Here is a 25927-nt window from a genome sequence, read left to right as displayed (position 1 = left end):
TAATTATATAGGCTACTGGGATTCAACCTTAATTCTTAACTAACTTGGGCCAAAGCCCAATTATTGAATTCATAAATAACCTTTACTCTAGGAAATATAGTAAAATGCCAATAACTTAATAAACTAATATGACCTAAAATAAAATCCAATGGACCAATAGTAAAAATAAAATTGACTTCTGAAAATAAATAAAATTACATTAAAATAAAATTGTTTTTGTGCTCCCTGTATCATAAAATATGCTAGGAGACCATGAGTTATGGAAAGTGGAAATGACAGTTTATATATGTTAATCTATGCTAGTACATTTTCTGGTTGTCTATGGTAGCACTTGTCCAATAATCATCAATTGCATTGAGCTGATCTTGAAACAGTCCTAAAAATCCTTCCTCTTGCCCTTTTGTGACTGATTTTTATCAAAATTTTTCTAATTCATTTAGTTTTGAGTGGTTTATGTGTAGATTTGTTTCTGTTCTCAGTTTAAAACTATTTTTGTATCTAATGCTAAAACAAAGAAGACGTGTGAAATGTTTGGTAGATTTACCCTTTTTAGCTTAATTATGTGTTTGTGTAGTGAATTGAATCATTTTCAATGTTACAAGATCTTATATGACCGAAGTCCTAGCTGATCAATGTTTATATGCAAGTTATTAAACATTCTTACATGTTACAATGGAAATTATTCTTAACTACATATTTTTAAATTAATATTTATAACTAGTTTAATTTTGTAATTTGAGGAAGTAGCCTTGTTTAATAATTTTTTTCTTACTTATCAAAAAGAAGAAGATATGGTGCCAGCTAATCTAGGATATGTAGTTTTGGACTTGCCTATTACTAAGTACAAAAACTTGTCTATTGCTGATTTTAAATGTGTAGCTCAAGACATAAAAGATGTCAACTCATATGATATCAAATTGATTTTTTCTTTCCTAAAAATTAGTTTAAAACGGAAAAAGAAATATTGGCTGATGGCTGATCTTCAAGATATACCTGTGTACGTAATATATTGATTTTGGACAAGAAGGACATTTTGAATATTTATTATATTGCCTAACAAATATTGTGGCGCTTGTTGGATTTGCAGAGTAATTGATGACTGTAAATGTGGATTGCTACTGTTGCTGGACATGTGCTATTGTTTTTAATTGTGAATTTTACTAAACTAGAACTGCTTGATGTAGCATCTTTTGGCTTATGTATTTCCTTTTGGTGTTATAAAATCTGCTAGCCATCTTTACTTCGTGTTTGTAATGTCATTCTTTTGGTATTTGCAGTTAAGATGCCTGAGTTATTGTACTATGCCAACATCGAAGAGGAGACATTGATGGAGCTATGTAGGGAAGTTTATAACATTTTTTGAGAAATAATTCACACACACTTGTGTTTTTAAAATGTTACTAGCAACAAATCACAATTTTTAATTTTTAAGCAAACCAGATGTTGTAAAATGTAATTGATATCCAATTTTCCTATATTAATTTAATTACTTGTAATATATGATCTATGTGGTAAAGTTATAGTCGCTCAAAGCTTTTCCGACCGACCAATTACTTAGTCGCTTACTTTTTATTTATTTATTATTATTACTTTTTAAATCTCCCAACAAGAATGAAATTGATGGCTCTTGTTTGTGGTTGTTGGATGACTTAAAAAAAAAAAAACTTTGCCAATTTAGAAGGGAAGATGCAGTTAATTAAAAAAAGAAGCAAACCGTTACATGTTTGAAATTATTCTATATGTTCATTAAATAGGAGAATTAACGAGAGATTCAAAACAAAGCATAATATGAGAGAATATTTGTCAAGCCATGTTAATGGTATTAGGATTCTCTCTATTTGAAGTAGATCTATTTTCATAGCGAACAAGTTTCTCAACTCTTTGGCTCATGGTAGGTCTTGCATCTTTGTCTTCTTTTACACACTGCAAAGCCACTTCAACCAAGATTTTCATCTAATCCATGTCACATTTGTCTTCCATTGTGAGGTCTATGATATCTTCAATCTAGGTAGTAGTAATTGCCTCTTCGATCTTTGCCTCCCTAATCCAAGTAACTAGCCTTCTGTGTTCTACTTCACTCCATCTATGGTGTGGACACTCATTATTGCGATCTTTCTAGTCACCATTTCCAACACAACAATCCCGTAGCTATAAACATCTACTTTGGAGGTGATGGGTAGATTGAAGACCCACTCTGGAGCCATGTAACTGCGGGTTCATCTCATCCTTGAGAAGCTTGAATTGTTTACACCACCTTTGTTTTGTAGTTTAGATAAACCAAAATCTGCTAGCTTTGGTTGATAATTCGAGTCTAGAAGTATGTTCTAAGGCTTTACATCGCAATGTAAAACCCAATGGTGTATTTGGGGTCTGGGTCTTGTGAGGGTGCCTGTGTGATACTCTTGTAATCTCCTTTACTTTATAGTGGAATGTTCTCTGTCGCTGCTAATAAATGTAGGCAATTGCAGAACTATGTAAATTCCTTGTGCCTATTATTTTCTTCTCTCTTCTTTAATCTTAAATAAGTGGGCGTATTTTCACAAAAATATATAAGTATTTTATATAAATAAAGACGTTTCTTTGTTTTTCCATTTCTTTTTAAAACTAAAAAGCGATTAGTGACTTGGAGCATTTACATTCAATTTTGTAAAAATTCTCTATTTTAGACTACCAAAAATTTAATTTATCTGATTTATACAATCACTTTTACAATATATTATATATCTTATTCTCCAATTTAAAACATATTATATTAAATAATCTAAATAACTCTTTGTTGAGGGCCAAAATTTCACAAGAAAGCTCATTCCATGAAAAGTAAGGAAAGACCTTGGGCTTTAACAAAAGAAGGCCCAATTCATGAAACTAAGAAGGACCATGAAGGCCCAAAATCCCAAAAAGAAGGAAAAAAGAAAGAAATAATAATGATAATAAAGAAAAAAGAAGAGGATCTTGGTCAGGCTAGAGGAAGGATCTCGGGTGGACCAGAGGAAGGATCTCGGGCAGACTAGAGGATATGCAGCGATAAGAAGGATCCCAGTCAGACCAGAAGATATGCAGCAAGATGTATGTTCATATTTCCAACAAAAGTCATTAAAAAATCCAGCAAAATCCAGTGAAAGAACTGGGCTGGGATACCTAGAGGCTGCCAGAGGCTCGGGATCCTCGGGATGTGTAACACAGCTAAAGTGGGATTGAGATAGCTCAAAATGGGTACCACGAAAGACAAGAAATGAAGAATAGATATGTCCTTCTCAAGCACCCAGTGGTGCAGCAAAGAACTAGAAAGCTTGGAGAGTGATAATTTATGAACAAAATGCTGGTACCTCGGGGAACCCAAAATGAAGAACTATAAAGGGAAGTGGCTGGGAAAACCTTCAACCTAGTAGGAATGGATTCTGCTCACTCGGGGAAAATGACAGCAAGAAGGACGGCTAAAAAGCTGAGTCTAAAAGGTAAAAAAGCCTTGAAAGAAGAGAGATTGAAGGTTAGCTGCCCAAGGATGCCTTGGAATGGAAAGTCAGCAAGTGACTTTTAGAGAAACAGCACTAAAAGAGGAAAATTATGAGAAACAGGGAAAGAACCAGCCATCAGAATGGCTGACATGACAGGGGCTCTGGTACCTAGTGAGCCAATGAGGGAGAATCAATGGTAGCCAAACCCTAAAATGACACTATAAAAGGGGGGAAGCAGCCAACATTAAGGGGCATTATGCAGAAGCAGAAAATCATAACAAAATCTTTGAGAAAACACGGTCTAAAACTCAAAGAAAGTAAAAAATAGCGCTCGGTATCCTAGAACAGCCACTATAGAACGTACTTGGATTCAAAGGGATTCAAATTTTGCAAGTCTTAGAGGCTTAGATAGTCATCTAAGTCTGTAATTTTTGAGCTTATTTGGACCTTGTAACGCATCTTAGTGAGCACATTGTAATTCACAATTAAGAAAAATAATGAAATATCTTATATTGATTTGAGGATCTCTAACAATTATTTCGTGTATTTCTTTATTACATTGTCTTCCTTTAATGTTTCTTGCTGCTCAATACATATATTCTTGCTTGCTAGTTTTCCTTTTACTTAGCCAAAAGCTGAGTCCTTTTATTGGGGTCCTCACTTCAACTTGGGCCTTGGACACACTTAGCCTCCAAAGAAACATTATCAATCTCTCCCACAAAATTCCTTCTCACCTAACTATCTTGGAAGGCAATGCCCAAGCAAAGCCACTTGGACTTGAGTTCCAAATCCCACAAGTCTTGTGCAAAAGCACTAAGTCTGTGAGAGTTGAGGCTAGGATCCTCGTGGCTGAATCATTCTCATGAAATTCATTTATATATATATATATATATATATGTATATGTATTAAAATGTATATCCCAATTTAAGAAACTAACAATTATTTGAAAATTTGTGTATTGTATAGTGTTTTTTATGTAGGACCTATAAAGGTAAAGGGAAAGGAAAAAACTATATTGCATAATAAGTATGGAGAAAGATCATATAGTTCAGAGAATCAGCATTCTGGGTTCTTACAGGCCTAGTACGCCCTGAGATCCCACGACAGTACGCCCGGGGTACCAAGTGAAGGAACTCTTTTAAATGTTTATACAATAAAAGATAAGCCTTAAATATTCTATTTCAATCTCTTTCTCATTGTGAATATTATGAATACTTATTTTACTTATTTCGTAAGTGTAAATGGTCATTTTGTGACACTGAAACACTTATAATGATATTTTATTGCTCAAGAGGAATCGCATTTTTGCCTTGAGGAGATTTATGTGACTTGTGCACAACTTGGTTCGTAATCAGCTCCCATTTAGCTGCGGTAAACCAAGTCCAGTCCACCAAAACAGCAAGTATTTGGTCCGGGATCCTTGTCTTTACTTGGGCCTGTGTGCTAAGAAAAAAGCACTCTCACACTCTTTTTATATAATTTTTTCTACTCAACAAACCAGCAGCTAAACTGAATTGAAATTAACCTAAACACCCGAATTGAATTCAGCCCAACAACCTACCCGAAATAACTAACAACCCCAACCCACCACCATTTACCATCTAACCCCAACCTGCTACCATTGACAACCCAATCTCAACCCGCCATCATCGATAACCCTAACCTACAACTTGAGCCTAGCTAAGTGATCCATGCCTAAATTGAATATCAAACAACCACAACCTAGCAACACTAATCAAATCCACTCTCAAATCAAGTCGATCGATCCACTACCACAGCACCATGATGGTGGAACCTTGACAAAAAGAGATTCAGGAGAAGAGAGATTTCTTTTTAATTTTTAAAGTTAGAAATAGAAGTTCTCTAATAATGCAATAATGCTATTGCTATAGTTAATTTTGGAAGAAAAGTAGAAAATTGTAGCATTTGTAAATTTTGAACAGTGATAGAAAACCGGATATATGGGGCGTTTTTTTTTAAATTGGATGAACGGTACTCTCTATTTTCCATATTTAGGTGTTTTTACTTTTTACAATGAAAATGTTCTAAGTGCATGTCCCACATCTAATTTAATATAATTGATTGGATCTCATTTTAGTTTGCTGTGCTTGTAACTACCACAAGAAAGAGTGTCAAAGACAGCAAATTTGGATGTCCCGGGGTCATCTATATAATGATGGCACGCGACTTGGTAGAGGAGACTTTAGACTTTGTTTGAGAGTTCTTAGAGCATCTCCAACGGTATAATTAAACCCAAAATTTTCTCTATAATAGAGAATGAAACCAGAATTCATTGTTCCAATAGTCTCTCTATATCTTAAAAAGTTTTTTGCTCATAAACAGTAACTCATCAAGTTTGATGATTTACTGTAGATTAGGAAAATAATTTATCACATTAAAAAATTCCAGAGCTAACTTTTTTGTGCCAGCGTGAATAAAGGAAGAATTAAAAAAAATATTAAACAAATAATGAAGAAATAATATTTTAATGGAATAGAGAAAATATAGAGAATCTATTGGAAATTGTATTTTATAAAGTAGGTAGATAAAAGGTAAAAGTCACTGTTCACTGACCAAATAGTACAAAAATTTGAAGAAATTGTTGGAGATGCTCTTAATGGAATGAAATAGAATGATTATAAAAGAATGGAAAGAAATGGAATAGAATAGAATGTATTTAAGCATGAGAAGTGAATGAAAAATAATGGAATGAAATGAAATTAAGTAACTTTGATTGAATGCTTTAAAATAAAGGAATGGAAATGAATGAAATATAAGTAATCTTACATTCTCATACACTTTTTTTATAGGTTAATTAATAATATTTTCAACAAATTTAAAAGATTAATTCAATCTGTTATTGAAGTCAAGAAATTTAATAAAAGTTTTATTATTTACTTTTAAATAATTTTATGTTTTGAGTAATGGCAAAATTAATAGATGTTTTAAGAGTATTGTTTTATGATATATTTTTAGAGACTTTTTTATGAGAAAAGTAACAAAGTAATTAATTTTTTTATTATAAATTTTTATATTTTTCATAAAAAATAATGTTAAAATTTTTTAAAAATGATTTATTAACTATTTGCTCATTAACACGACCCTTTGACTAAAGTAGAAAACTGAAAAGTCGTCGTGGGATGGACAATTTTTATTGATTGGGTGGAGCGGATTCTTGAACAACCCTAGTAACAGGCCCATTTCTTGCTTTCAATGTGCATCTCTCGTGTTATTGACTAGAACATCTTGCCTTTTTTCTTTGCCAAAATTGAATAGACTTTCTTGGACTAATCTTAAAAGTGGAAGATCACTACAAACTCCTTCAATATAAAACTCCTTCTAGAAACAACAAATTATAAGCATGGTGGGAAATTTTTGTATGGTACCAACATAAAAAATAAAAGAAAAACGAAAAAGAAAAACCAAGATTAGCAGTGTTATAGAGAGATAATTGTAGATTAAGAAAAATTAACTTTCCTATTCTCTTATATTTTCATTTCTCAACTAGGAAAAAAAAATATCCATCATTTTACTTTTCCGTCCTTTATACTAAATATTCACGGTGAAAAATTAAAATAATTTTAAATTTTCTATCCTCTAATCTAACTAGACTCTTTCTTTCTCAGCCAAAAAAAAAAAAAAATATGAGAAAAGTAACAAAGTAATTAATTTTTTTATTATAAATTTTTATATTTTTCATAAAAAATAATGTTAAAATTTTTTAAAAATGATTTATTAACTATTTGCTCATTAACACGACCCTTTGACTAAAGTAGAAAACTGAAAAGTCGTCGTGGGATGGACAATTTTTATTGATTGGGTGGAGCGGATTCTTGAACAACCCTAGTAACAGGCCCATTTCTTGCTTTCAATGTGCATCTCTCGTGTTATTGACTAGAACATCTTGCCTTTTTTCTTTGCCAAAATTGAATAGACTTTCTTGGACTAATCTTAAAAGTGGAAGATCACTACAAACTCCTTCAATATAAAACTCCTTCTAGAAACAACAAATTATAAGCATGGTGGGAAATTTTTGTATGGTACCAACATAAAAAATAAAAGAAAAACGAAAAAGAAAAACCAAGATTAGCAGTGTTATAGAGAGATAATTGTAGATTAAGAAAAATTAACTTTCCTATTCTCTTATATTTTCATTTCTCAACTAGGAAAAAAAAATATCCATCATTTTACTTTTCCGTCCTTTATACTAAATATTCACGGTGAAAAATTAAAATAATTTTAAATTTTCTATCCTCTAATCTAACTAGACTCTTTCTTTCTCAGCCAAAAAAAAAAAAAAACAGACTCTTTCCGATCATATCTACCTGGATAGGACTACTTTAACCTCTAAGGTATCTTAGAGCCTTTAGACAATTAGCCCACATTCTCATCACAGTCACATTTCACTCGGCAAAAATATGTAACGTGTGGTGGTGGTGTGAGCTTATAATTAAGCTACTACTTTAGTTTGATGTGCGCTTGTCCATTTTCATTAAACTCGTCTCCTTTTTTCTTTTCTATACTATTATTTAAGAGGTTTTCCATATTTGGATTTCTCATTTTGAATGCCCAAAGTATCCTCATCCTATTCGCTTACAAGTTTTAAACCAGCTAGGATAAATATGTAAAAAAAACTGCCAACTATTGTCCTAAATTTTAGTTTTTCAAAAAGAAAACTACCAAGTATTCAGCATGTTCAATTTAAGATAACAGCGAATTACTATCTTAACTCCACAAACAAAAATGCCCAGAAAAAAGGAGCCCACTCTCCCGGACATAAACACAAATTCAATGAATAGTGCACTCTCCTAATTCTTCAGCTTTCTTCTGAAAAAAAGAAAAAAGAAAAGAAAAGAAAGAAAGATAGATCTTCACTTTTGACAAAAATTTCCTCATTCTCTCTCATGTTGGCCGTCCTTATTATTTTCTCTTCATTAGATTAATGGCCACTACAATGATGGTAAGTGTTTTGATCCAATTTTTTTCTACATATTTTTTAGACATTGTCTATTGGCATTGCTGTTTTGGAGATTTTTGCATAACAAGAGATCAACGTGACGAGAGTATGTTATGTTCTGTCAAATTTCTCAAAAGTGGTGGGTCTCTTATCCTATTAACACATATATCTCCTCTGTACATCCAATCCATTGGTGAGGTGTTGGCTGTGTAACTATGATTCTATTTTTTGGAATTGTTTGATAGTTGTCCTAATTGTTATTGCGTTTTCTGATGCAGCCATGCAGAACACGCTTGATGATACATCAGGTAGGGAATTACCGGGGCTACTAAGGTAAGTTACTACTTATTGTATGAATTGGCCTTATTTACAACGTTGTTTGATGTTGAATGTTGTGCCTACTTGATGGTAAAATAATATTATTTTGTGAATTTGGAATCTTTTTTTTTGTCTTTTATTTTTGTTAAATGAAAAGCATCCAAGATTCACGTTTGTTTTTGTTTGGGTGTTGTTTTCGGTGTTGTTGTTTACTTTATTTTATTTTATTTAAAATCTCTGAACACGCTTGATGATACATCAGGTAGGGAATTACCGGGGCTACTAAGGTAAGTTACTACTTATTGTATGAATTGGCCTTATTTACAACGTTGTTTGATGTTGAATGTTGTGCCTACTTGATGGTAAAATAATATTATTTTGTGAATTTGGAATCTTTTTTTTTGTCTTTTATTTTTGTTAAATGAAAAGCATCCAAGATTCACGTTTGTTTTTGTTTGGGTGTTGTTTTCGGTGTTGTTGTTTACTTTATTTTATTTTATTTAAAATCTCCTTGCTGCTATTCTGCTTCTTCTGCTTACGGCCATACAAACTCTATGGCCTGTAAAGTTCAAATTAGATGTGGATCACTTTATCTTTTCTTTTCAGTTGGTACCTTTTGAATAAGAGGTTAACTTATGATTATCCCTATCATTAGGAAGTCTTTTGAGTGTGTTAGTGTTGGAATTGGATCAGATAAGCATAATGCTTATCTATATCTGTTTAATTGTATGATCGATGGCTGGGTTTTCGGGTTGGTAAAGGAGAGAGGAGGGATTTTTTTTGTTTTGTGTTAGTGAAGATGTAAAAAGGAGGGATTTTTGGGGTTCTATTTTGAAGGCTTGCTGTGAGGTTGTATGGGGTTTAGGGTAGGTGTAGAAAGGAAGATACTTTTTTTACGCTACTTTTTTTAAATGTAATTTACTCCACTTTTTTTTAGAGGGTATTATTATATATTTGATGTATTATGTTAATGGTTATTCAATTTAAGACAAAACTTAAGTATAGTAACTTAGGTACTGTTCATTAGGTTCCACTCTTAAGATTCAGTCATGTGGCTATTTAACTAAAAAAAATACTTACATCCCATGAGAAAAAATTCATATGGCAGAATTTTAAAAGGGGAACCTAGGAAAAAATATCTAAGTACTGTATCTAAGTCTTACTCTTCAATTTAAACCTCACATGAAGTGATTGTTATCTAAGAAATTGTTGTAAAAAATTTCTTTTGTAACATAAATTATATTTATCATTTGTATAATTCTATGTGAAATTCAATTTACATTTTTTTTATAGTAATTATTAATTTACTATTCCATAAAAAATGTTACGTACCTTTTCTCTGTTTTAAGGGTAGTTGATATCTTTAAGATTTAAACTCTTTTGGATAGAACACAGATTTTGGATAGAACATGGGATTTTTTTTTTTTAAAATAGTTTAATTCAAAATTTTTAAATGTGTACTTTTTCTTTTTTAACTTTTTATTATGGATGTGTACTACATTACTAAATTTTAGGATTAAAACACTACATTTTAGGATTAAATTCAACTTGATCACTGTCATAAATAAATGCTGGTGAGTATTATGTGTGATGAAATAATTTTTCATTACACTCCTAGGTTTTTTTTGTGATTGGAAAATGTAGTAATCCCAAATTATAATAAATGTTTTAAATTAACCTTTACCCAAAAAATAGAAGAGCTTTTGAGCACGCGCGCGACCATGTGCTCGTGCTCAGAGGCTAGTTTCCTTTATGCCTCTTTTTTTTTTTTTTAATTATATATATATATATATATATATATTTTTACTTTAAACTTCACCCATCTCTTTTTTTTAGAGTTTTTTTTTTTTTTTTTTTTTTTCTCTCTCTTTTTTTGAAATTCAAAAACCATTTTATAACTAGTATTTATGCTATATCGATTCATATTTTTGTTGACAAAGTCAATAGGCATATTTTATTTTCCTTTTATTCGAAAAGTCAAGTTTGGTTTTACGCTTTGTTATTTGTGAATGCAAGAAAATTTGATGGTCACATTCTAATATGAAAAATAAATTCGGTTTGTCTTTGTTCTTTGTTAATGTAGTCTTTGGCATACTCAAATCCTACATGATTGCTTCCTATTTTTGAAAATCATTAGGATATTAAGAATAGAGTTTTAGATAAGTTGTTTATCATTTTACATCATGGTAGATTTATGAATCATGATTTTTTTTTCTTAACATTTCCATGATTTTAATAACATTATCTCCATTTGATCATAATTACAAAATTTTGCATCTTTTTCTCCCCCTCCAATTAGATGTATTCATATAACTCTATAACAAACATAATATAGAGTTACTTATAATGGTCGGTTTGTATCTTCCAGCAATATTCATGTGCATTTGCAATTCATTATTGTTGGATAAGAAAGAAAGAAGGTCATTTTTTTTTTTTTATGTAATTGGTTAATCATTTGATAAAACGCACTGTACTTGTAATTGGGTAGATCTAAGTTGAATTTAATGTATCAAAGAGTATGTTGTTCAAACATATCAAATAATATCATTAAAGACATGAAGGTTGATTCAAGAAATAAGTGAAGAAAGACTATTTCATTAAGTCTCGACACAAGCTCGACCGATGCTGTTATCGAAGATTAATGGAGAAGCTCGACACAAGCTCAATCTATTGAGAACTACGATTTCAGAAATCTCAGATCTAAAATTCGGCCCATGATGACTTGAATGATTAGAGTTTCTCTTCTTACAACCCTAGTAATATATATAAGGCTTATTTTAAAAGTCATTATGTACGAAAACAGAGACCTAGAACTAATATACTATGTGAGAAGCTACTGCGTTTGTGCGCCTTAGGGTTTTGTAACAAAGTGCTTTTTGATCTTCATTGTTTATGAAGTGAAGAACTTTGCAACCAACAACAATCAATCAAGTTGCTGGAGTTAGTCACGTACTAGAATCCATGCAAAAGAGTTAGTTATAGATTGGAGATTTGTGCAACAAAAGCAAAAAGATTGCTACAAGATCCAGTTCAATTGGGTATTGGAGTAAAGGTTCAACTATAGGTTGGTATTTTGGGATAGGCTAGGGGAGTGGTAAGATTTCTTATACTTGCAACTACTTGATTATTGATTAGTGAATTCTTGGAAGTGGTGACCTTAAATTCGTCTAGTAGTGTTTTTGCCTTGTGAGAGGTTTTTCCCATTTGTCAACAAATCACTGTGTTAATTTATTTTCCGCTGTATTTAGTTTATTTGGTGATTTGTTGGTACCTTCACGATTTGTATGTAATTTGACATAATTAATCAACTTAGGTAATTGAATTAATTAACTCAGCTCAATCTATTTTAACCCAATAAAAAGGAAACAATGAAGTCCTCAAAGCTAGGGATGATAATAATAAAAAAAAAAAAAACTTTGAATAGGCTAACAAATTAGACAAAGGAGTTTCAAAAGTAAAAAATTAAACTTTATAATTTCAAAAGCAACAAGTTAAACCATAAACCTTAAATAAAAGATATATATAAAAAATTACAATTGTAGTCTCAAAAGTAACAAGGTAAACCCAGAGATTTCGAAAAGTAACAAATTGAACTCTTAACCTATACAAAATCTCAAAATTTCATAACCACGCATGGACTTTTCAACTTTATATATAATTGCATCTCTCTCTCTCTCCAATGACTTTTATTTATTGACATTCCAACAATTAATGCTATAAATAGCAAATTTCACAATTTTTTTTCATAATTTTTGAGGTGGTAAATTTTGATTAGTGCGCAACATCACTTTTATGAAGGACGATCGATCCTTAGTATATATTACTTTTAATATATATATCAATTATAACTTACCACCTAAGCAATTGTAATAAGCTTATAAAATTGGTTGTACGTTTCAACTTATTGTATTACTGTGTGCTGGGATGGGATGTGTTGAAAATGAGTACGATCATAAAGAAATAACAACCTATTGCTTGAAAAACGAATGCTTTTGTTGTTGTTGATTTTCCTTGTCTTTTTCCTATTCTTTTTCGTTGGCTCAGTCAATACTAATCCTTAGACACAAAAAATCTAGATTATGCTTGGCTTTAATTTGGCAAATAATGTAACCAAAAAAATTCCATGCCAAATTCTGTCATTCCTCTATATATCGTCTAATTCGTTTCAATTACCACCCCCCCCAAAAAAAAAAAAAAAAAAACTACCACACCATTTCTTATGAACAAATTCTTTCATTCCAGTGAAGAATGATGTGGCCATCTCTATATCGAATCATCGTTTTATAAGAGTTTACAAGAAGCCTCCAATCAATATATATATATATATATATAATTGATTCATACTAAAAGTTTGAAGATTCTACCGTATAAGCAACTGACTTAAGGCCACAAAGTAGAAAAAGACTTCAGAATTTTAACTAATAGGTTTATTTATTTAATTGTAATAGTATTAATTAAGCCCAAATATTAGCCAATAAATAAAATAATATTATTTTATCAAATGAAAAAGAAAGAGTGAAAAATGCTACGTGCACAACATTTTTCACAATAAATTCTAAGTAGTAGGTTGTTACTAACTGTTATTAGTGGATCAAAAAAGTACTTTAAGTAGTGGGTTTAAATTAGAATTAATAACAACTTAACAAATCCTAGCTGCTCACAATAAATTCTAAGTATTAGTTTGGATAGCACTTCATTCCACTTAATGTTGCGTTGCGTTTTGTTCCTGTTTTTTTTTTTTTTTTTTTATTTATTTACGCCGGAGTTATTGACTTTTGAGGGACAAAAAGTACTGTGCACGCACGTGCACTGTTCATGCACTGTTCACATATTAAAAATACTAAAAATGAGTCCCATGATACTATTCATACATTTACAAATTATTTTGCTACAGTGTTTTCAACAACAATCAGTTTTCAGCAACAATAAGTTGTATCTAAACGGACCCTAAATACTACTTAGTAAGTAGTAGGTTGTTACTAACTGTTATTGGTGGACCAAAAATGTACTTTAAGTAGTAGGTTCAAATTAGAATTAATAACAACTTAACACCTAGCTAGGATTTTTTATGAAAAAGTTTTAAATGTAGAATCTTAAAAAAAAGAAGCAATACATAAAAATTTTCTTAACATTTTTCACAACAATTGAGTTGGTAAACTTTTATAAGTTCTCATTTAAGTTTATCACTAACATCATTTTTTTTTTACTTATAATTATCAATCTGTCACTTTAACAAGTGTGAAAAGTTTTGGCAAATTTTTTGTGTCTAGACTTTCTCAAAAAAAAAAAAAAAAAAAAAAAATCAACAAGGTTTATATTAATTAGTAATTTTGCATTTAAAACAAGAAAATATAGTTTATTTGATATTAAAAAAAATTTAATATAAAAAATTATATATATTTTTTGAGAAGAATATAAAAAATTATATTTTAGTATATAAGGTCTCCGTCTATTTTTCGCCTTGGGCCTCAGAATCCATTTAGCCGCCCCTAACTTTAAGAAACATGGCTACTCATTTACGACCTTAAGAAATTGTAAAAGAAACAAGGAACTAGAGTCTTGCTTTTAGGATTACTGTTACTCGTCAAATCAATTAGAGCACGGAACTAGTCTTTGCTTTTACGTACGTTCACACGTATCTTTGATCCTTAAATAAAGAGAAGCACATCTTTGTTTCCCATGACCATCTCTTGTTCATGACTACTATAATCTTGTTGCTTCTCTCTTTGACATTATTTGCTCCATTCTCATCTTCAACATTTAGCAAAGGTTCATCTCTCGTCAGTGAGAGACCAACATATGTTTTAACTTCACCAGATAACGTTTTCTCTGCAGGCTTTTACTCCGTTGGTGAAAATGCTTTTTGCTTTGCCACATGGTTTAGCAACTCAAGCACTGTAGTTTGGGTGGCAAACCGTGACCAACCAGTTAATGGAAAGCGCTCAAAGCTCTCACTTCTCAAAAATGGCAATCTGATCTTAACTGATGCGGGTAAGTTCACTGTTTGGGCCACAAATACTTTCTCACTCTCCTCAGTAGTACAATTATTTCTCTTCAACACCGGTAATCTTGTTCTACAAAATACGGAAAGTGTTATTTTGTGGCAAAGCTTTGACTTCCCTACAAATACACTTCTTCCTCAACAATTACTCACTAGAAACACAAAACTTGTCTCCTCTAGAAGCCAGACAAACCATTCCTCTGGTTTCTATGAGCTTTTCTTCGACAATAATAACGTTCTCAGCCTTCTTTTTAATGGTCCTGAGGTTTCCAGTATTTACTGGCCTGAACCGTGGCTTGTAAGCTGGGTGGCTGGAAGGTCCACGTATAACAATAGTAGAATTGCAGTGCTGAATTCCTTAGGAAACTTTAGTTCATCCGATGATTTTACTTTTTTGTCAAATGACTATGGAGCAGTGCTTCATAGAAGATTGACACTTGATTATGATGGTAATATTCGATTGTATAGTTGGGAAAAGGAGAGTCAAACTTGGGTTGTTTCATGGCAAGCCAATCAGAAACCTTGTAGGATTAATGGGGTTTGTGGGGCCAACAGTCTGTGCAAATATGTTGTTGGTTCTGGGAGGAAATGCTCTTGCCTTCCAGGATACAAGATGAAAAATAGTTCTGACTGGTCGTATGGGTGTGAACCCAAATTTGATCTCCCTCATCACAACAAACACGAGTCTGTCTTTCCCCTACTATCCAATGTTGAATTCTACGGGTATGATGTTGGTTACTTCGTCAATTACAGCTTAGATGACTGTACAAATTCATGCTTGCAATTACAAAATTGCAATGCAGTCCAGTATGCCTTTGGAACAGGTGAATGTTTCCGTAAGTCACTATTGCTGAATGGATATAATTCCCCAGATTGTGGAAAAAATACCTATTTGAGGCTCCCAAAAAGCTTTAAGTCCAACCAAAATCTTGTAAAAGAATTTAGTTTAGATTGCTCAAGGGAGGGTACAATACAATTGGACAGAACATACGTTAAAAATCGTGAAAAGGGGATAGTGAAATTCCTGCTTTGGTTTGCATGTGGAGTGGGAGGACTTGAACTCACTTGTATCTTTGTGGTGTGTTGTCTTCTGATCAAAACGAGGAAAAGCTCAGATGCAAACAACCAAGGGTATGGTCTTGTTGCCACTAGATTCAGAAAATTTACCTATGCTGAGCTAAAAAAGGCCACAAACGGTTTTACTGAACAGATAGGAAGAGGCGCATGGGGAGCTGTATACAAAGGGGTATTGTCTGACAATAGAGTTGTAGCAATCAAGCGTCTCGATGAAGCCAACCAAGGAGAAGACGTATTCCTAGCAGAAGTAAGCATCATTGGGAGGCTTAACCACATGAACTTGATAGACATGTGGGGTTATTGTGCTGAAGGGAAGCGCAGGCTTTTGGTGTACGACTATATGATGCATGGTTCTTTGGCAGAAAATCTCTCTTCTAATGCACTTGACTGGAAGCAAAGGTTTGAAATTGCTCTTGGTACTGCAAAAGGTTTAGCTTATTTGCATGAAGAGTGCTTGGAGTGGGTTTTACATTGTGACGTAAAGCCTCAGAATATACTTTTAGACTCGAATTATGAACCAAAAGTGGCAGATTTTGGTCTATCTAAATTGCAAAATAGAGGTGCCCTTAACAATCCAAGCTTCTCAAGAATGAGAGGAACTCGTGGTTATATGGCTCCAGAGTGGGTTTTCAATCTACCTATAACCTCCAAAGTTGATGTTTATAGCTATGGAATTGTTGTGTTGGAGATGGTGACTGGAAAGAGCACAATAATGGGTGTCCACACTACAGATATTGGAGTTGAAGCTAAAAACGAAAGGCTGGCCACTTGGGTTAAGGGGAAAAAGAACAGAGAAGTTGCAAACACTTCTTGGATTGATGATATCATGGACCCCAAAATGGAAGGCATATATGACAAGGGTAAGATGGAGATCTTAGTTGAAATGGCTTTGCAGTGCTTAGAGGAAGACAAAGATGAAAGACCCACCATGAAACAAGTAGTTGAGAAGCTTTCTTCACCTTGAAAATGATCTTCTCTAACATGGCATGGCGGGTCTCCTCATGTTCAGCCTTTTTCTGATTCTCTCGTTAGTTTGTTCTCTTATTTAGTGCCTACATAGTATGTTTCATGGGGTTGTCTTCTTTATTTCAGCATGTATCTTTTGTGGAACCCTAAGTTTTATGCAACTCTTCTATGTTATAATAGATATTTCCTTAATTGTGTTTGAATGCCATTACCACCAACATGTATAATGCATTTATTTATTTTATTGGGTAATTATAGGTTTACATTGTATTTGCAATACAAGATTTACATTGTAATATTGTACATTTTTTGTGTACAACATGACAATGTTTAGTCTATAATATAAAATTTACATTGCTAATATAGTGTAAAGTAAAAGTTTTCATTATTTTATTATTAATTTCTCTAAACGTGGCCACAAATTTGTAGCCACGTTTAATGTTCACTCTGTAACCAAAAAAGCAAGCGGTTTTTCGTTTTCCCACAAAATCTTTCAATCTTAGTGAAAAATATGGATCTAAATTCACTTCATTGGCAACTGAAATTCATACAAACTATCAAGATCATGTCTTCTTGGGAAGCTTACACTCTATATAATTCCCAAATTGGGTGCCACCCCAAGTTGGCTAGTACAAAGTGAATTTTTATGTTGCCATAAGATCGAAACAAAACTTAGCGTAGTTGTAGTTTGTAGAGATGATATGTCACGACCCAAACCTGTACTTCAGAATTTAGAGCATGACCAGCATATTAATATCAAGGTTTTCAGACTTGGACCGTTCATTGAACCGTAAAAGGGAGAGGTTCAAGGTTTTTGAGGTCGAATCGAGGTTGAACCGTGATGACATCATAATTAATTTAATAATTAATTAAAGCCTAAATATAGATATTAAATTTATAAAACTAGTAAAATTCACTAATATATCTATATATGTGAGAGAAATTTAATGATTTTCAAGCATATATTTAATATTTAAATAAGAAAGTTAATAAAATAAAATAATAACCATGAAAATATTAAAATTTATGATTAATTTTTGAAGTAAAGTTGAATATCTTTGAAGGGTTTTAATTATAATTTTTTTTATTCCTTGTAAGAGATGGATAAATTAATTAAGTAGAATAAAATTGTGTTAAGTTGTTTTTATAAAAAAAAAAAAAAATGCTAAAGGATTGGACCACACAGTTCTTGACCGGTTCGTACGGTCCAACCTTGGTTTTAGGGGTTCACAGAATTGCCACATATGCCCGGTTCTTTATGCTTAAAAACCAGTTTTCATCACGGTTCACGGTTTTCAAGGTCCGACCTTCCGGTCCGGTCTGGTTCTGAGAACTATGTTTGTGATAGCTATTTCCAGTTTAAAACTTTTATCTTTTTTTATATAAAAAAAAGAAATTATCTTTTATTTTATCGTTTTCTCTAAAAATGCAAAAATCATATGTGAATCCCATCATCATGACTACCTCTAATATTTCAAACATGGGATGAAACAAACAATCAAGCCAATATTCATTTTTAAGTTGATATCGTGAGATACTTTGTAGTTTGTAGGCAGGGAATGGATCTCAAAGTGCCACACATTAAACTGCCCAATGAATTAACAAAATAGATCCCTATTATTATTGATCAACTACTAATCCAAATAAGCTAGACACATAAGTTATACGTTACAACTTAATTAGTTTTTTTTATTATTTTTTTTTAACAACTACTTTATTAGTTGATTTGTTGGCTTGTTACTAATTTTAGTGAGGTTACTGAAAAAATGAAGTATTGTCCTAATCTACTGATTGAATTTAGTTGATTACGCTATTATTATATCCAAATGGAACTTTAAAATAAGTAGCATTGGAAATTTCATCAATACTGCATATAGATATAATAAATTATACCATATATATATATGGTATAATTTATATCAATACAAAATAGGTAATAAACTAGTGTCATGGGTAGAATTTATTAAAAGTTGAAAAGAAAGTCTTGTTAGTGTTTGTGTCTTGGAAGTCTTCCCTTGTGCTTGATACAACTTTCTCAGAAAAGATCTAACTAGGAACAAATTTCTTCCCAAGCAAACTAACGTTGAATATACTCATCCAAGTTAATTGAAAATGTGTGATGCTCTGCCACAAAATCTTTCCTTATCAAAACTAGTCAACATAGAATTCAACATGACATTAGAATTTCCTATCGTATAAAGTGGGTTTGTTTGATATTGTGAAATTTCTTTATCTAGCCATTGAAAAGTCTAGTATGAGGCTGCCTAGTTCCAAAAGTCATGCTTTACTAGTTAAGAGTTGAAATGGTTATTAACCAAAATTGTGATTATTTTAGGACCAAAATTAAGATTATTGAGAATGCATTTTATGAGCGTGTCAAAAAAATGAGCCAATTTTTTGATGTTATGTGGTAATGGTCTACTGTCCTGAATTCATTTAAGGCACTATTTGTGGTTTAACTTAATTTCAACATTCCCTCAAAAATGAAGTTTATCTATCTCAAAAAAAAAAAAAAAAAAACCTACATGGATTGCATAATTTTTTTATGTGTGGCGAAATGAAGTGGTGTCCTAGTTATTCTGTTTATTAGCTATTTTAGTGGTCTTATTCACAATTGACAACATTGTTTTGTTTGAAATTCATGCCAAAAAATATATATATATATATGATGAAACTTCTAGTTGTAAAAGAAATTGATATCTTGAATTTCAAATATTCATTATAAGTTGTAGAGAACATTGGAAAAGAAAAAGAAATTCTTATGAAAATAAATCTAAATATGTTCGTCAATGATTTTTTATTTTTTATTTTTTATTTTTCTGCAGCCAGTCATTGATTAATTATTATTGTATATAGACTTAAGAAATTTTGATCCACAACAAAGTATATATTAAAGATTGAAGCAATTACACATCCCAGTGTGCTTTTGTTGCTTAGTTCTAAGCTATTGTTATGCTACTGGTCGTGTACATTGTTTCGCTGCAAACTAAATTAAGCGTCATCTAGACTATTTATTAGTTATGGACTTTACCACATGTTGTTTGGTGATAGGATGTTAGAGTTGGCGGGAATTTTTGTTTGATGACTTGAGCTTAATCGGTTTTTAATGCTTTAAATTTGTACCATGCATTAGGGATTTGGCGTAAAGCATTAACTCGGTGAGTCTTGTATATGCGACAATTTTGTTGGACATTAATAGGTTCATTTTTGGATACATATATTAATTTTCTAACTTGAGAAAAATACGATGCAACTTAATTTACACGGAGCTTTGATTTTTCATCATCATTCATTACTTTATCAAAAAAATTTTAAAATATTCAAGGTCATTAATATAGAATATGTCCCAATTTGATTTTAACTTTTAAGTGGCTATATATTTTTTACTCAAAAAAAAAAAAAAAAGTGACCATATTTATTATGGTGATTTTTTTTTTTATAGTGATACTACTTTGAAGGATGGAACATTAATAATAATAATAATAATAATAATATGGGGTTTAACTGGATTTTACTTTGAAATATTGTGAAAAAAGGGACAAAAGTTTTAATGAGATCATTAGGCAAATACAGTTTATTGGAATTACAAAAAAAAAAAAAAAAAGTTTGGTTAATGGATGCGCTTGGAATTATAAAAAAAAACTTTTATCTTTTATTTTATTTTTTTGTTTTCTCTAAAAATGCAAAAATTATAGATGAATCCCTCATGACTACCTTTGATATTTCAAATATGAGATGAAACAAACAATCAAGTCAATGTTCATTTTTAAGTTGATATCATGAGATACTCTATAGGCAGGGAAGGGATCTCAAAGTGCCACGATTATTTCTATGTAAAAAGTAGCAAATTGGTATAATCAACTTTTTTATTATATAGTATATGATATAATTTATTTAATATATGATATTATTATACATGACAAAGGAAAATTTGGTTTGTGTATCCATCATCACTTCTTTTAGGAGATATATCTACCGCAGGATAACTTTTGTTATTAATATTCTTATCATATGATATTATTATTATGTCATGGAAATCCAACCATATCATAGCAGATGGAATTTCAAGAATCACNACATTAATAATAATAATAATAATAATGGGGTTTAACTGGATTTTACTTTGAAATATTGTGAAAAAAGGGACAAAAGTTTTAATGAGATCATTAGGCAAATACAGTTTATTGGAATTACAAAAAAAAAAAAAAAAAAAAAGTTTGGTTAATGGATGCGCTTGAAATTATAAAAAAAAAACTTTTATCTTTTATTTTTTTTTTGTTTTCTCTAAAAAGCAAAAATTATAGGTGAATCCCTCATGACTACCTTTGATATTTCAAATATGAGATGAAACAAACAATCAAGCCAATGTTCATTTTTAAGTTGATATCATGAGATACTTATAGGCAGGGAAGGGATCTCAAAGTGCCACGATTATTTCTATGTAAAAAGTAGCAAATTGGTATAATCAACTTTTTTATTATATAGTATATGATATAATTTATTTAATATATGATATTATTATACATGACAAAGGAAAATTTGGTTTGTGTATCCATCATCACTTCTTTTAGGAGATATATCTACCGCAGGATAACTTTTGTTATTAATATTCTTATCATATGATATTATTATTATGTCATGGAAATCCAACCATATCATAGCAGATGGAATTTCAAGAATCACAAGCATAAATGTGCCGCAAGATCTGCAAGCCCAACTTTGAAACAGAAAAAGGGCACTCCAATGGAATTTTAAGTTGATGAATTCTGTTCAGAAGCTGTTCCAGAGGCTTGTGTAGCACCCGCAGCTGTTCCACTCACCTCTGCTGTTGATGTTGCACGTATTGCATTTCGCATGCAAATTCTATGGTAAGAATGGCTTGTATTTTACTTAAAAATGAACATTGGAGAATGGTTTAAAATATATCACCTGTGCTATTAGTTGTTGGCATTGAAGAAGGAAGAGAAAGTATCCCAGTAGAGCCATAGTTCTGAGGCAAATATGGGTATTGTACCATTTGGGGATATTGAACTCCAAAACCCTGAGCCTGGCTACTTTGTGCGTATTGTGCATAGAATGGGTAAAAATTGTGGTGCATTTCAGGTCGTCCTGCTGCCCCAGAGGTGGCATAATAAGTAGAGAATTGTTGACCCCCATAAACACTGTAATAGTTCTGTAATATTGACATCAAACTCAAAATCAAGCAATGTAATGTAGTATTTACCATTTGCAATATATGCACACACAAATGTACTAGCCATAGGATACATAGCATCTTCGGAATATCCAGTGTACCTGAAAGTTGACCAAAAAGATTTTTGAAGGGTGAAAAAAACATAGATTGATAGGGAATAATAACAAACAAATGAATAGAACAAAGTATTAATTAGTCTAAGTTTTTTTCCTAGGATCTTTCTAGCTTACCCATAAGCTGAATAAGGAAATGTGTATTGACAAGTTGGTTGATGGTAATATGCAGATGAGGATCCATGATAAGCAGGTGAAGCTACCAAGCCAGTTGCCGGTCTAAACCTTCCTGAACCTGACATTTTATTTTAAAACAAAATCACTTTTTTTTTGGGGATACCCTATGGCATTCAGATCCATATATATTTATAGCATCAAAATACATATTCAGTGAAATCCATTTGCAATAGCTTGCTAAGGTTGAAATAGAGACTGGAATGATAATGAGCATGTTGATGTTGTGTTGGATACCTATAATCCAACATTACTCATTTCGACATTGTCTCATGAATCCATATCAGATGAATACTTAATGATCATTGACCTTGGCTAGAAAGTTGATATTGGAGGTGTCCATTAATTGTCTATATGTCATTTTCTCCACAAAAAAAAAAAAAAGGAAAAAAAAAAAAAAAAAGGAAATCACAAAAAAAAAAAAGAAAAAAAAAAAGAAGGAAAAAAGAAATGAGAAAGATGGGAGAGCATGTTGAGGAGTTGGTGGACGAGTCTTCTGGGCACCAAGAGATGCAAGATTGCAGTTTGCTCTCCTTCCATCAATCACGGGAGATGGGTTTTGACATGCTCTCATGGCTGCCTCTGGATCCTTAAATGTAACCTAAGAAACAGAAAAAACAAAATAAAGACCCGGTTTTTTCTAATCAGACAAACAAATGAAACATTAGATATAGGCAAATGCCATTGGAAAACGACATGACCAAGTGAATAGGTAGATAAATAAATAAACGACATGTTGTTTTAACCACAGTTAAGATCTTTCATTCATTCTCATTATCACACTCACACACCGAAAGAGTAAAGAGTAAAGGCAGAGTAGTGGTGTACTCTATTACTTTTTGCGGTGAAAGCAGGACAGCCAGCCGTTCCCTTCCCGCCTTAAAAAGAAAGAAAGAGAGAGATGAGCGAATTGGTAGTTCCAGGGAAGGAGGCAAACGTGTTGAAAGGTCACGACTCTTTAGGAGGCTCTACTCGGTAATTCTGAAATGGGTCATCATGGCTTGACCTTTTTTGGGCTCAAAGCCTACCAATCTGCGGACATTTTTCTTTTTTTGAGAAGCATAATAAATTCAACATGTATTAAGCTAATGAAGCCTTATATGGATAACATAATGGTATTTTAGGATTTGGTATTGGTATGATTAAATCTGAAAGGAAAGGGGGGTTATTGTTGCCTGTAAGTGTCAATGTAGAACAAGGAAGTACTACTTAAGCCAAAGGGTCAACGGTGATTTGGTGTAGTTGAAGCTAATGACTTTTTGGTAATTATTGTTAGTAATAAGAATAATATGATATAATCAATATGGATTCGCATGCATCTTTTTTTTTTTCAATTCAATCCCAATAAAAGTTCACACCAAGAATAAAAAGGGGAGAGAGGGAGCTACAATGAAGATTCATGATACATTATATCCTAAGTAGGTAAAAAAAGAGTTGACATGATAGCAAAAACAATCAAGGAAGCAGAAGTAGAAACGAGAGGTCTTTAACAAAAATTGCGTAAATCTTATTTCAATCATTCAATTTGTTTATTCTATATCACAAAGATTTTGATAAAGATTATCAGATTTCCTTCTTTTTTTCTTTTTGTGGTTGAATGATGTTGGGGGCCGTTTTTCATTGTGCAGCCACGTGTTGTCCTTTGGATGGGTGACCTTGTTAGACCTGGATTTGTTTTGGAGAGTTGCGTCTAGAACTCAACATTGGGCCACATAGTCCAATGGCTTCTAGCATATTTTTAGACCTACAAAATGGGTAAAGCCCAAAGTCTAAAAATCATGATAGTGGTTGAATAAATAAATAATATGTGTTTGATATAATTGCTTTGATCGAGTGATGAGTTAAAGATCATAATGATGTATGATGGGTGATATCCAATATTAGGGAGTAATTAATTAAGTGTCATATGTCTAGCAATGGGATGGATCCAAAGTAGTCCATGTCCAGTTGTGGTATAGTTCATGTAATAAGATATGTCCAGCAGAGGTTTATGTTCAAATAATAAAGTGTGTCCAGCTGAGGTTTATGTTCAAGATAATATATGTACAACAAAGGTCTATGTTCAAATGATAAATGTCCAGAAGAGATTTATGTCCAAATAATATATGTCCAGCAGTGACAAGTCAATTTATTAGCTAGCGTATGTGTTTACTAGATAGTAATGTAATAGTAAAGTAATTTGTATTTAAAGGTGAAGCAATAATGTATTCAATAATGTAAATTTAGAGTAATATCAATGAGCTGATAATATTCCAGTAATATGACTTCAGCGGTAGAGAGGCAGTATGCCATGATATGTCCTTCCATGATGACTTCAAAATTGAAGGGAAAAAAATGGGTGCAACCAAAGGGAGAGAGAGTATGTTTGGCTGTGTGTAGAGGCTAGTTAAGTTTGTTCCCTCTATCATGCACTTATATGAATTTCCCTTTGATAATGCTCTTTTAGTTATTGTGAAGTTATGGATAGTATTGCCTTCCATAAGAAAAGATTTTGTAAGATAGGTTTATGCCTTCCTATGAGAAGGGCTTTAGTATGAGCTCTTTGTGCCTTCTAAGAGGACTTTAATAAAAGGTCTTTGTGCCTTCTAGGAGAAGAGTTTTATGTATTAGAAGTCTATACCTTCCATGAGAAGGGCTTTTGTAAGAAGTATTTGTACCTTCTAGGAGAATGATTTTAGTATTAGAAGTTTATACTTTCTATGAGAAGGACTTTTAGTATGAGTGTTTGATATCTCTTGAGAGGCATGGAGATGGTAAAAGATATAAATGTTTTGTGGTATGTAGTATTTGTAATTTGTATGGCTAATAAATATGGGTACTTGATGAGAGATGGGTTTGTAATATATATGAGAAATATATATGGATAATTTGTGAGAGATGTAATTAATGGGAAAGGCTAGCATATAACTATAAACAGCCAAAAAAAAAAACTTAAATCGAAGAAAAAAGTTACAACCACTACTAGGATAAGAAGCCAATGATCTTGTGATTGTGAAGGATTTGGGATAACACTAATGGAGAACAAGATGATAGAAGGTATTTAGACCGACTTGATCATCAAATGCAATAGTCAATAACAGCCTTTTGTAAGAAGGGGTGATGCAAAACAAGTCAAAAGACATTACAAATACAAAAAGAAGGCCCAAAAGAATTGGTCAAGCCATTGATAAAGGAAATTACGGCTTACGCCTGAGCTGATTGGTCTTAAAGAACTTCTGTCAAGCCAACCTTAAGTCTTTATTAAGTTTAGTTTTCTTTCGCCAAGAGCTTTATAGCTTAACTAGCACCTCTTGTTGTTTCCAACGAAAACATCCAGACTTCAAACAACCCCCACACCCATTATAACTATTGAATTATATATATATATATATTATTTTTTTTTAAAGCTAAGTTTTCTTTCAGGTTTTTCTCTTTTGAGGGAAAATTCAAACTTGTGACCTCCACTTCAGTAATCATGGCCCATTGAGATGATCTCAATTAATTTTGATCATCAATGCTGTAAAAAAAAAAAATGCAAAATTAACAAACTAAAATATAACCAAAAGAAAATCAAAAGGGAAAGCCACATATCATAACATAAACATACTATGAAATGGTTCCAAAACCTAATCTAATTCAGCAAAAAAAAAAAAAAAAAAAAAACAACTCTGCTATTATATGAACAAACTTAA

General features: G+C 31.9%; 1 protein-coding gene and 1 pseudogene across 1 annotated transcript; one reads left to right on the top strand and one right to left on the bottom strand.

Annotated features, from left to right (window-relative positions):
* Positions 1-1803: 1803 nt before the first annotated feature.
* Positions 1804-12992, bottom strand: LOC136067785 (putative receptor protein kinase ZmPK1; annotated as a pseudogene).
* A 1315-nt stretch (positions 12993-14307) lies between these two features.
* Positions 14308-16983, top strand: LOC112008511 (putative receptor protein kinase ZmPK1). Its single transcript, XM_065774022.1, has one exon. It carries the CDS (start codon positions 14428-14430, stop codon positions 16771-16773), a length of 2346 nt encoding a protein of 781 aa, XP_065630094.1. The 5' UTR covers positions 14308-14427; the 3' UTR covers positions 16774-16983.
* Positions 16984-25927: the final 8944 nt, after the last annotated feature.

Source organism: Quercus suber, unplaced genomic scaffold (assembly GCF_002906115.3).
Source record: "Quercus suber isolate HL8 unplaced genomic scaffold, Cork oak 2.0 scaffold_85, whole genome shotgun sequence".
NCBI classification, from domain to species: Eukaryota; Viridiplantae; Streptophyta; class Magnoliopsida; order Fagales; family Fagaceae; genus Quercus; species Quercus suber.
The sequence above is the reverse complement of the archived record's forward strand: the minus strand, read 5'-3'. Positions and strand labels throughout refer to the sequence as shown.

Excerpts from the sequence above, each read along its gene's own strand:
- LOC112008511 (XM_065774022.1), top strand. The coding sequence starts at position 14,428 with ATGACTACTATAATCTTGTTGCTTCTCTCTTTGACATTATTTGCTCCA.